This window comes from Dioscorea cayenensis, chromosome 20, assembly GCF_009730915.1.
Source record: "Dioscorea cayenensis subsp. rotundata cultivar TDr96_F1 chromosome 20, TDr96_F1_v2_PseudoChromosome.rev07_lg8_w22 25.fasta, whole genome shotgun sequence".
Lineage (NCBI taxonomy): Eukaryota > Viridiplantae > Streptophyta > Magnoliopsida > Dioscoreales > Dioscoreaceae > Dioscorea > Dioscorea cayenensis.
Window position 1 is genome coordinate 874,569 of NC_052490.1, and position 13,333 is coordinate 887,901.

The window sequence follows — 13,333 nt, forward strand, 5'->3', positions numbered from 1 at the left end:
ATTTTGTGGGGAAAGCAATTGTAATATATGAGCTTGTTTTAATATTTTATTATATTTTATTTTTTTCCCTCTTCACTCATTGGCCCTTTGTCACATAAGTCATGATTATCTTCCTCTCTTAATAACAGATGTCCATATTCAATGTTGAATTGCAATAAAAATGAGAGAGGTGGTTGAACAAGTGAAGACGAAATAATACAACAGGCTCATGAATATCACATTATAAGTGGTTTTTGCAAGTTCATTTATTGTCTATCTGTTTTTGTTTTGGTTTTTGGGATAAAAAGTCATTTATTATATGTTTAAAGGCTATCCAGCATCTTCCTGTCCTTGTCGTTTCAAATAATTAATAAATATTGTAATTTTTTCTTACAGACATATGCATATATATATATATATATATACCTATATAAAATTCTGGAATCATGTATATATTCTATTTTTTTTTCATATATATATCTTAATATGGCCAAAGAAGGCTTTAATTTTGAAATCTATCTATATATATATATATATATATATATATATATGCCACTCTCATGGTTAACCTTGAATTATGGTATCAATTTTCTTAACTTTTGACAATAACTGGTAGAATGATCTAGAAAGGAAATAAAATATTTTGATCATAATTTACAAAGATTTCATATATTTATCATGTTACAAAATATACAATGACATAATTAGATGAGCTAATTTAAGAGAAAGAATATTTGAGAATAATAGATGATCATTCTCAAATATACATTGTGTTATCAGTCCCTTTAAGCTCACAGGCGAAACAACAGTGAGTTTGTCATGCAACTAATGAAAGGTAGTGAGCAGCTAGGGGCTTTAGTCTTAACATCGGCAATCTGCTCAATATCTAAAAATATGACGAATGAAAAGGGACTTCTTCGCAGCTAAGTCTTGGACAAAAATATCGATCTCAATATGTTTTGTTTGAGCATGAGAGAAGGGATCAGTGATAAGTGCTTGAAAGTGAATATTTTATAAAACATTTATACTACAGTTAGCATGGTATTTTACATGTTTAGCATCAAACTAGTACATAATTTCATTCTTTTGTTAACCACGAGCTTTTATTCCGTCTTAAGGCTAAAGGAGAGATTATAGACGCGTTCCGAAGTAAAACAGATCAAATTGCTAAAAAGGGACTTCTTCGCAACTAAGTCTTGGACAAAATAAAAATCGAACTCAATATGTTTTGTTTGAGCATGAGAGCGGGGATCGGGTGATAAGTGCTTGAAAGTAAATATTTTTATATATCATTTATACGCAATTAGCATGGTATTTTTACATGTTTAGCACCAAACTGATACATAATTTCATTCTTTTGTTGACCAAGAGCTTTTATTCTGTCTTAGGGCTAAAGGAGAGATTATAGAGCAGCGTTTGAGTAAAAATATATCAAATTGTTGAACCAGAGTATCACCACGACTCACAACGCTCATGATGACATCTCACCACAATTGTTGTCAACTTCTATCACGACCGTTATCAAGTCGTGTTAGTGTGGAATCACATTGAATAATCGCGAAGTCATAACGACCTTAACAATGAGCATTGTGAATCATAACGACAATGACTAATCCATACAACGCCAGAATAGACCTTGCCAGGACGCGACCTAAGGCCCAAGAAACAAACTTACTCACCACGGCCTCTACAACGGGCATGATAAGGCAGTAGCATACTAGATACTATAAATACCCTAGGGTTTACAATTGAACAAGGATTCTTTTTCTTTGAATTGAGTTGAGGCGGCGGATTTTTTTGCGGACACTGTCTTGGTGGAGGCGAGTTTCATCAAGATTTCGGTGGATTCTAGTGAGTTTCTCAAAGGGAAGTCAACGTGCATCAATAGTAGAGAGCGCATGAAGAGATTCGGGTGTTTTTTTATGATCTTGGGATCTTCTCAACCTCAACCATTGGTGACCTATTGGAGGGAGTTAGTTTAGGAATTCTTTTGCTATTCTTTTGCCCTTGGATGATTATTATTTATTGAATTACACATGTATATCCATTAGAGGATCCGAATTCGAGGGGAATTTCATGTAAATTCACCTTGATTGTTTCTTGTGATTCTTTACTAATAATTCAATATTCTTTCTAGTCTTTTGTGATTCATTGCATGTTTGTTTAATGATATTTTGTTAATGCATGTGATAAGGAAAATATGGCCACACATTAGAACACCCATGCTCTGTTAGATCTATACATGCGCTAAGGGATTAGTTATTGTTAGATTCCAGATTAGGGTTTTATTTGCCCTTCTAGTGGAGTTTTTTAACTGAAGACGGACATAGGAAGGCTGGGGTGGAAGAGATTCCATCTTAAGTTTCTAGTGTTTTAGACCCAGTTGCCGAGAGATTGGAATCAGTAGGCCCTTGAAATCCCTCAGTCCAATACTAGATTGAATTGTCACCTCTTAACGCTAATTCACAAGTGATAATTGAGGGAATCGTCATACGATTACCCAACTTCTCCCAATTGCACTTAACGATTTTCATTTGTATTTTATTAATTAACATGTAAAAGTAAAATTAAGAAACACCGTAGACATTTAGGCTATTAATTATAAGAAAAAGAAGTAATAAGAGCCTCTCGCTATTCCTTGCGGAATACGATCCTCGTGCTCACCCACGAGATATTACTTGATAACTTGTGTACTTGCGTTATATACAAACTTAACCCTAAACCCACACGCCTAGTCCAGAGATTCTATGAAATCTTGTAGCCTAGTGTTTTAGCCAATTGTTATTTTGTTATATTATTCCATTTTTATTCTTTTGTTACTTTATTAATTTGTTCTCGCTATTCTCTTTTGCATGTAACTATTCATGACCAGAGTGAACCCTACTGATTTAATAGAAGGATATAGTGAGGTTGAGAGAACTTTGTTGAGAAGGCTCAAAGAGAATGTAGCAGTCAAGAAAGAGATTGATAGCGGCAATAGGGAGTCTATCATGATGGCTGAACCAAGTAGAACACTTTCTGAGTATGAGAGGCCACAGTTTATAGGAGAGGAGTTCAGTGTTCAAGCCCTATCAGTAGTGGCAAACAGCTTCGAAATCAAATCTAGTACTTGATAAGTGTTAAACTGATCATATTTTCTATATCATTTACACTACATTTAGCATGAAATTGTACTTGTTTAGCATCTTATTAGTATGTTCTTTTCTTCATGATGACCTTTATTTCTGTTATAGGAAGAAAGAAGAGAATTCGAGGATGTTTTGAAGGAAAATGAAGCAAGTTGCTGAATCAAGGCTGCACTATGACTCTAGCAACGGGCATTCGGCAACACACAACACCTGTTGTCTACACTTACCACTACCGTGATCAAGCTGTGGCAGCATGAGCTTACTGGTAGCAATATAGAAGACATAACGTCCTCACAACAGCCATTGTGAAGTCCATAATGGCCGTTGTCAAGACATGACTTAGAGCCCAAGCAACAACTTACTCACAGCAGGGCATCACTGACGCTCGTGGTGATGCCATGGCAAAGCCAATTCCTTTAAATACCTCGATATTCTCTAAATTCGGGGAGACTCTTTTTGTTGAATAACCTAGAGACGGATGGATTTCGGAGATTTAAGCGGCAAGAGATGGTGTTTCTTCCATATTCCAATGGATTACGGCGGATTTCTCAAAGAGTACGTCAACAAGCATCATCGGAGAAGATCACGGGTGACAGGCATCTTCGAAAATCATCATCAGAGGGGTGTGAGTGACACACGTCATCCGGACAGTCTTGGAATCCTCTAATCCCCAACCTTCAGAGAACTATTAGAGGGAGTTAGTCTAAAAATACATTAAAAGCTTATTTATTCTTTATTTGGTCTTGTGGTTCTCTTGTGCTTTAATGCTTTACTTGTTATTATTCATAAAAACCTAATTTGAGGGAATTGTATGTCTAGGTCCCTCGATTTATTATTTATGAATCTTAATTGATTAATATAACTTGTTCTACTTTTCATAATTATTGCATGTTCTTAATTGATTGTTACATGTTGATGTGGATGAGGAGGATATGCCCCCATATTGATGACGTTCATGCCATGATAGATCTATGCATGTTCTAAGAGGTTAGGCATAGCTATGTTTCTGAATTAGGGATTGATTGTCCCTTAGGCTTAGGGTCTGATTGGTCTAATCTCGTGGGATTCCCACGCTTAAAATATCCATCAGGATCATTTTATCCTTTATTGAGTATTTTTTTTCATTCTACCTTTTTCACCTCTGGAGTTCTCTTTCATTTCATTTTTTCTTCCACACTACAAAAAAAAAAATTTAGCATATACTAATTCCTATATATAATGATGGCAAAAATTTAAAGTTATGGAATGTTTATACAAACATAACTTTATAATTGTTAAATATCAGATAGTTGTCTCGAGTATGAGTTGGCAATTTTGGTGAAAATGAACACGCTTCCAATCAGTGGCAACCATATGTGCTCACTATAAATGGATTACTAGTGTATATAATTCCCTTGGTATAGATATTGTCATATTCTAATGCTTATCTATAATGACAATCAAACTTAGTAGTCATGGATTATTTATACCAACAAAACTAATAACAGTCAAAATAAATCAGACATTTACTAATGCATATACTCCTGTTGCTATAAATATTATCATATACTAGTGTTTATCTATAGTGGTGATCAAATTTTCATAGCTATAGACTATTTAAACTACAACTTGATGAGAGGGGTGAGCAATGACATCCCTCCCTCCCACAAGTGCACGGGTCATCAAATAATAAATTCCCCCGTGAGTGAGCATGAGAGAGTTGTATATCTAAGGTCCCAAGAAGTACTATTACTTCCTCTTCGTGTTACTATTTAATCTACCAATCAAGAGAATGATGTCTTAATTGAACCTAAAATAAACAAAAAAAAATAGCACCAAGCGACACAATTGAGATAAAGACTCTATGAATGAAGTAGGCCTTAGGCAAAAATCTCCTCAAGAGTACTAAAAATGCAAGGATGATTTTAAGATAAGGTCGTTGTTGGCAAGCTTGGAGGTATGAAGGTTGCATAGTTTATTTTGGACGAGTCATGAGGCCTATGTGCCAGTGCATAGGGGTCATATGGCGTTTTGGACAAGTCATGTGGGTATTATACCGGTTGTTGTGAGCACTGTTACTACTACACTATTGCAACAGTGCTTCATCTTTGAACTTACTCCTCTTCATCAAGAATTCGTCACGAAATACGTTCTTGCCCTCTTGGTGATCTTTCAATACCCTGTGAAGCAAATAAAATCAAATAACGCATAAAAAGAGTAATGATCCAATCAAAATGCACGCATTGTGTATAAAATACATATATTTAGACACTTATCACAATTGTTACAATAAATCAAACATTTACTAATGCATATACTCCGATTGATATTATCATATACTGTTGCTTATCCATAGTGATGAACAAATTCCTTAACTATAGACTGTTTATCCTAATGGAAGTTTACAACTGTTAGTATAAATCATACATTTACTAATGCATACACTTCCATTGGTATAAATATTATCATATACTAGCGCTTATCTATAGTGAAGTTAAAATTTTATAGCTATTGATCGATTGTGATGTGCTTGTGAAATTGCAATTAAGATGTGTTTGATCTACTGTAGTGCATAGGTCGTTCAAGTAATTAAAGTGTGCATGAAATGGAAGATGTCGATCCTACGAGGAGTGGGACTACTAGTACTACCCATTTTCCTATTTTCAAGTCTAAAATCAATTTAAATTTTTAAATAAATAAACTAAAGTGAATTAATTAAGAACTAAGAAGGGAAATATACGAGCTGAAGGGAGTGAAGGACATTAATGATATGGAGGGGTTGCGGACTTAATTCCCCATAGGATTTGTCAAATACCTAAACCTTAACTTCTGGATTAAATCAAGGATTAATTGAGCCATGGAGATTCTACAAGCATGTCAATACTACTCTCAAAGCAATTAGTATCTAAATAATACAAGACACTGGTGAGATCTATCTCCATCCTGGATCAAGCATAAAAGTACTACACTCAATGAATCTCTCAGTATGGGTGGATTATTGTATTTGTTATCTGGATAGTAAATCTGGTATTTTGGTTTTATGTTGATCCTTAAAATTTATTTGTATTTCTGTTTGTTTGTTACATTCCTCCACTCTGAGATAGGTTCTGAGACCTTGCAGGCCTACTGGGTTCACGCCCTATGAGACTGTGGTCGATTGTTCGTCATTGGATTCAGTTCAACCGGGTTTGGGGAATGACAAACAGGGACAAACAGTCATCCCACATGGCGTGAACCCAATAGACCTGCAAGGTCTCAGAACCTGTCTCAGAGTGGAGGAATGTAACAAACTAACAGAAATACAAGTATATACTTTAAGGATCAACATAAACCAAAATACCGGATTTAGTATCCATATAACAAATACAATAATCCACTCCAAAAAAGTTACAACTATTAACAACCTACTAAACAAGTCCTTTGTTTACTGCTCTTGATTTGAAAAATATTTAATCACTAGCCCAATCAGTAATCCACTTGTAAATTTCTGTATTTTAAAATTATAAATTTTTTGAAATTTTATGCATGATTTATTTAGTTATATTAATTATTTTCTAACTATGCTCAATTATTTGACAAAATAAGTATTTCATTTACTTGTTTACTTATTATTTTGTTATTACAACTGAGTACAGGCTCATTATTTTATTTTATTCTTTACCCAAGCTCCACATAAAGGAAAAAACATAAGCATGGTGGTGAGGATGGGTTCATTTTAGAGGATGCAATTGACATGGAAAGTGAGATTGAAGAGCAAGACTCAGGGGACCATGACACAAGTAACGCATACTTTCCCCTTACCACTTTTCCACGTTCACAGCTAAACACTCGCTAAGTCATGATGGGACATTAATGTTGTTGCAAGAAAAAGACAAACATAGAATGATGTTTCATCAAGCCAAGGAAAAAATGGGTAGATTTTCGCTTATAATTCTGACGCTAAGATATTTATTACATGGAAAGTTGGATGTTTACAAGCTATCTGAGGCATTTCATGAATCAAGGGTAAGTTTTCAGAGCTGTAAGAACACATTAAAATAAACCAAACTCATGTTTAAACAAAAACAATAACAACAGAAACCACAAACATAATTATCTGACAATAACATTAATAAACACCACCTATAGTTTAACATTCAGCAAAAGATTGAGAACTATGATCAGCATTCTATTCTTTCCATGGTGTATGAGGCAATAGATCATGCGTTGGTTTATGAATTAATACTGTGAGATGCAAACGAGCAATCAGTAATCTCATCAGAGAGACCTGTCTATTTCACATGAGTTAACTTATCCAGAGTGTCAACCACATTCCTCATACTTGGCCTCCTTTCGGCATTGATTTGAACACATGCTAAGGCAATCTTAAGCACATAAACCATCTCATTTTCTTTCTGCAGTTCAGGAACTAATTGAGGGTCCAACAAATCTGCTAGTGGTCTTTTCTGTTCAATGCAGAACTCAACCCACTTAACAAGATCTACTTCTGAAGTATCCAACAGAACCATTGGAGGTCTACCAGAAATCATTTCCATCAGAATCACTCCATATGAGTATACATCCCATTTCTGAGAAGGTTTCAGAGTCCTCAGTGTTTCTGGAGCATGATAACATGATCCGAGCTTCGGGGCTGGGCTCCCGGGAACATCGGTTTGTTGAATTTGAGGTTTATCAGCGTTCATCCGTTCTGACGGCAGCAATGAAGATCCTCGTACTATGTTAACGAGACGGTTGAGACCGAGATCAGATATGTAAGGTTCCATGTTTTGGCCAAGAAGGATGTTGTTTGGCCTGAGATCACCATGGACACACTTCTTTGGACTGAACTCATGCAGAAATGCCAGACCCTGAGCAATTCCTCTCATAATATTTAACCTCATAGTCCAGGACATCGGCTTAAATTCAACCATTCCTGGTGTGCCTGAAATCAAAATGTACATAGTGTGTCAATATTAGGCAACATGATTAGCTTAAAACCATAACAAAATATATGAAAGTTGTTTGCCAATCTTACTATTTAGATTAGCTACTTCAAAGAGGGCTTTGTAGTTTTTGGATGAAACTATTATCATAGACTAATTAAAACTAAAGACTAAACACAAGAATGTCAGTATATATTGAGATATTAGTTGTATGGCAATGCTACCATTTAGATATTAGCTGTTTCAAAGTTTTGTAATCTTTGGTGGAAACAATTAAACATAGTTAACTCGAACCTCTATAAAACTCAAAACTAAACATGAATGCACAGTGTGTTATTATTGAACTAAGTGATTCACTTAAAGCCATACTGTAAAATACGAAAATTGTATACCATTGCTACAATTTAGACATTAGCTATTTCGAAGTTTTGTGCTCTTTGATTGAAACAATTAAACACAGTTAACCAGAACCTCTACAAAACTTAAAACTAAATTTTGCACAAGTTAAAAGTCAAGCGGAATTTAAGTTCATACCGTGAATTGCAGCAGAGAGGTTGCCATTAGTTATGTAATCATAAATTAGCAGTTTCTCTTCATTAGACCAGTAATAAGCTCTCAAAGAAACAATACAAGGATGTCTAATCTTTCCAATTGCCTCCACCTCCGTTTTGAACTCTTTAAGCCTCTGTGAGCTTCCCTCTCCCAATCTCCTCACAGCCAAGTTCAATCCATCCTCCAACACAACCTTATACACAATTCCCATCCAGCTTTTGCCGAGAACAAAAGCTGAAGCCTTCAATAGCTCATCGATATCAAAACGCACAAGGTCATCCAAAGGCACCAGATCAATCTGTTCTGTATCTTCTGATATTGTCTCTGATTCACCCTTCGCAAAGAAACACCGGCATTCCTTCCGGCTATTATTACCCTTATTGTTGTTTGAGGCAATTTCCTCCACCTTCTCCTTTCTCAGCGAAGAAGTTGCTCTCTTGTAGCAGTAAAAGAAGACAAATGCAATCACAAAGAGTACGATAACATCGCTTATGATGATGGCGATGACCAGGCCTTTGCTCATGCCTCTGTGGTTGTCACTGACTCCATTGTTAGGAACACTGCTCATTGGTTGGTAATTGTTAGGCTGAAAAGGGAGTGGTGAGGATGGACTGCTCACAACAACTGAGGAAGAAGAACAAGGTCTCTTCAATGGAGGACCACATAGAGCAGGGTTCCCTATAAATGCTGTTGGCCCTCTATTCACCAAAGCTCCATTCTGTGGAATGAGACCACTCAAATTATTGAAACTGAGATCAATGTACACATTATCTGGGACATTGCCAAGACTGGGAGGAATCAAGCCAGAGAACAAATTATGGGACAAGTCCACAGTTCCTTGAAGACTAGAAAGCTCACCAATGTCACCAGGGATGGAACCATTCAGCGAGTTAAAAGAAAGGTCTAGTCTTTCAAGAAAAACCAAACTTCTGCCAAAGCCATTTGGCAAGGGACCAGAGAAGTTGTTGTTGCTCAAGTGAAGTGACCTCAACCTTTGACATCGAATCAATGAGGAAGGTATCAAGCCTTTGAAGAGATTGTGGGAGAGGTCCAAATTCTGCAAGGAAGTAAAGTTGCTGATCTCTTGAGGAAGAGGTCCAGACAAGGAGTTGCCATAAAGAACAAGACTTTGGAGGCTCTTTACAAAGAAGAGCTCTAATGGAAGGTTGCCAAAGAGTCTATTGCTCCTGAGATTGAGATGCCTGAGAGAAGAAAGAGAGCCAAGAGCAGCAGGCAAATAACCCACAAGCCCCTTCCTTGGTATGCTCAAAGAAACCACCTTACCTTGCTTGCATGTAATGCCATCCCAAGAGCATGGGTTCTCATCAATGGAGGAGTTCCAGTTGCTCAGAGAATCATCTGGATCATAAGAAACAGAAGACTTGAAAGAGAGAAGAGCAGTAACTTCCTCATTTGTTAAATTCAAGCCAGAAACAGCAGGGACTATGATGAGCAGCAGAAGAACATATACACTCATCAGTGAAGAGTAGCAAAAACAGAACAGTATGAGTTGCTGTCAATGGAGTGAAGGATGCATGAATAAATAAACAGTGAAGCTCAAGGAAAGAAAGAAGAACTAGTTTTGTAGTGGGTGCTTTGGCTTTGGAAAAGGAGAATATAAGAGAAAGAATGGCGGGGATAGTGTGAGCGGTTGGAGGGGAAGGAATCCCTTCATAGCTTTTGAAGGCCCTTTTTGAAAACAAAAAAACTAAAATGTTTTACTTCCACACCCTTAAGAATAGTGAAATTACTTTTCATCATCTCAATTTTCAAATATTACCTCTCATCACTCTGTTAATCATATTTACTTGTTGTATGTCTGTCCATAACAACTTTTGAGGGTTTAATTCATAATAAAAAAAATTTGGGTTTTTATAATAATAAATATATATATATATATATATTAGTCAGTTAAAATATATTAGTAAAAACAAAGCATAGATATAAAAATAGTGATCATATGTAAAGATTTGATGAATAAAAGTGAAATACACTCTTAACTACAACAGATGATTAGATATTTTTGTAAAGTTAAAGAAGATAAGAAGAACAAAATTGTGAAACATGTAAAATGGTAAGTTTTGGAGCCTCCAAAACTTGACTACCATAAAAAATTATTTGTTTTTGAAAAGCTGGAAAAAATGCAAAAAAAGAGAAAAAATCAAAGATGCAATTATTAGTTGCCACCTAATCCCAAACTTGTGCGCCTTTCAGCCTTTCTGTATTATGTGCTTTTAGATATAATTAGAAATTGTTTCAAACTTAATTATAAAAAAAATGAATTATTCTTCTAGAAAAATAGAAATATATTAGTGGTTTTAATTAAGAAATCATGGAATATTTTTACAAAATCTCACATTTGTGTACAATATATACATTATAAATAATAAATAATCCAGTTTAAAACAATCGAATTGTTTCCGAAATGGCCTTGAAGATAAATGTACATAAACAAGAAATGACAGGTAATATTTGAAATATAATGAGGTAAATAATTTTGATAATTTTCAGGGGGTGCCAAGTAAAAACTTAAATAAAAAAAAAAGAAAGAAAAGGGTTTCAGCTCACACAACCCTACAAGCAGCAGCATCTTGTTCCAATGTTTTCTTTTCTTTGTCCTTTTTTGGCAAAGTTGTTCCATTGTATGTGTACTTTGGGGGTAGGCCACCTTCTGTTCTTTATAAAAAGATGATGCTAATATAGTAATATTAATTGTTGTTTTTCTTTGCAATTAAACTAAGAAGTAAAAGGACTATGATAATTTAATAAAAAACTGAAAACTGACAAATTATGAATAATAATTTATATTTTTTTAGGGATTAATTTTAAAGATAGGAAGTGTAAATGTGTGTTGTAATACATCGACAAGCTGCTTATATATATCGAGTTATATGTATAGATGGAGAATTAATCGCTTAACTCGCACGATTCTCAATCGCATAGAGGTCAATTACAAACTTGTATTTATAATTAGTGACTCATTACTATTATTGTTTCTAATAAATTATGAATTGAAATTCTTTTTAATGTTTCATTGTTATTTTTTATAATAAGTTTAAGCCTCATTGGACCATCTGCTCTCGTTGTAATTCAGCATTATGAAGACGCTCAAAAATTTGATAATCATTGGCTAGAAAGCATCATGTATTGCAGTTCCTTAGAAAATTTCTTCTAGAGATGCTTCCAACTTTTCGGTGGTTTTTCTATACCATGATTATCAAATGATTTTATTTTATTTTTTTAAAAAAATTACTTAAATGCCCTTGACAAAGCTTATCATTTTTATATTTATTTTTAGGACCCTTAAAAAAATAGCAAAATACAATACATTTCGTCTATAAATAAAATTTGATTTTCAAATCAAAGACAGCATACACATGCTTTTCAACCACCACGCAACTGATGTGGTCATGGAGATTGTCAATGATGATCACATAGAGGACCATTCTAACATTAAAAAAATTGTATGTATGTATATATGCATATATTTGATGAATTGTAGATAAGTGATATGTCAAGAGTATGCATATATATAGAATTAATATTTCAAAGCATTTATATCATGTCCTCATCTTGACACGAGTGTTTGAATTTGAATGATGTCAGCAAAACATAAATATCTTACATGAGAGATCCAGTGTTTATAGACGAAGTAGGTTATGGATATATATATATATATATATATATATATATATATATATATTACATGTTGCTATATTATGTATGTAGTTGTTATTATTTATCATTGATTTTGTGGAAATAAGCAAAGTTGTCACTTTCCATTTGCATTATTTGCTAGTTTTCCATTGAATTTATTCTGTAAACCGTAACACCACTCTTTTAAACTTGGCATAATACGCAACGAAGCTCTCTTGTTATATTCGCTGATTTTAAAAATGGATGTCACTTGACTTAACATTAGTTTAATTTGCTATTTTTTAGCTGTAAATCATGCACTACATTCAGCAAAAAGTCTCAAATAATTGCAAACCAACCTTTTGATTGCATTGACTCTATATATTTTAGATTCTTAAATGAATATGAGTTGCTCAAATATAAAGAAAATTAGCTAACGTTTTAACTAACATATCTATATCTATCTATATATAATATGATATAATATGGTACATGTGCTTTGTCTTTTTTGTATTTTTCTTTTGTGGTTGTTTTTTTAAGTACTTCATTCATATTTGTATGGTCATAACTTCTAGTTTCTATTTATATGTCATTTTATGTTATTAATAAAACATTTATCAAGTTTTTTTAAGTTTACTACTAAACTGGGTTTTGGCGCATGTCTCTATGGCTTGTGAGTATCATTTATGAGTTAATTTTTTTAATGAGGATTTGAATCTTTACTACTCTGCACACCACACAAGAGACTTATTTTTTTGTGCAACTAACTACTTAAATCAAGTGGCTTTGGTATTTTTATTTTTTCTATTTTGAATTACAAATAATAAAAATAAATTAGATAAGTAAATATTTTATTGAAAATTGAAATTAATTAATTTTTTTTGGTTTCAGAGATTTGATTATTGTGGCCTTGCAAATAGGAACGGCGGGAGTATTCAATATGGATGCCATCTTGACACATAATTCAAACTATACTATTAATTTATAATAATATACCTTAAAAAATTAATTTGTGTATCCCATGTTAACATTTTATAAGGTTATTTAAAAAAAGTTTAATTGAAAAATAGATAAAATATTTATATGTTTTTGGCCATATGTGAATGAATCATTTTTTTTTTAAAGAATAGACGACAA

At 33.9% G+C, this 13,333-nt stretch overlaps 1 protein-coding gene across 1 annotated transcript; it reads right to left on the reverse strand.

The window, feature by feature from the left end:
- Window positions 1–7,154: 7,154 nt before the first annotated feature.
- On the reverse strand, window positions 7,155–10,197 carry LOC120251966 (receptor protein kinase-like protein ZAR1). Its single transcript, XM_039260619.1, has 2 exons — window positions 8,543–10,197; window positions 7,155–8,007 (listed from the first exon to the last, which is right to left on the reverse strand). The coding sequence occupies exons 1-2, from the start codon at window positions 10,035–10,037 to the stop codon at window positions 7,358–7,360; spliced, it is 2,145 nt and encodes a 714-aa protein (XP_039116553.1). The 5' UTR covers window positions 10,038–10,197; the 3' UTR covers window positions 7,155–7,357.
- Between the last annotated feature and the right edge of the window lie 3,136 nt (window positions 10,198–13,333).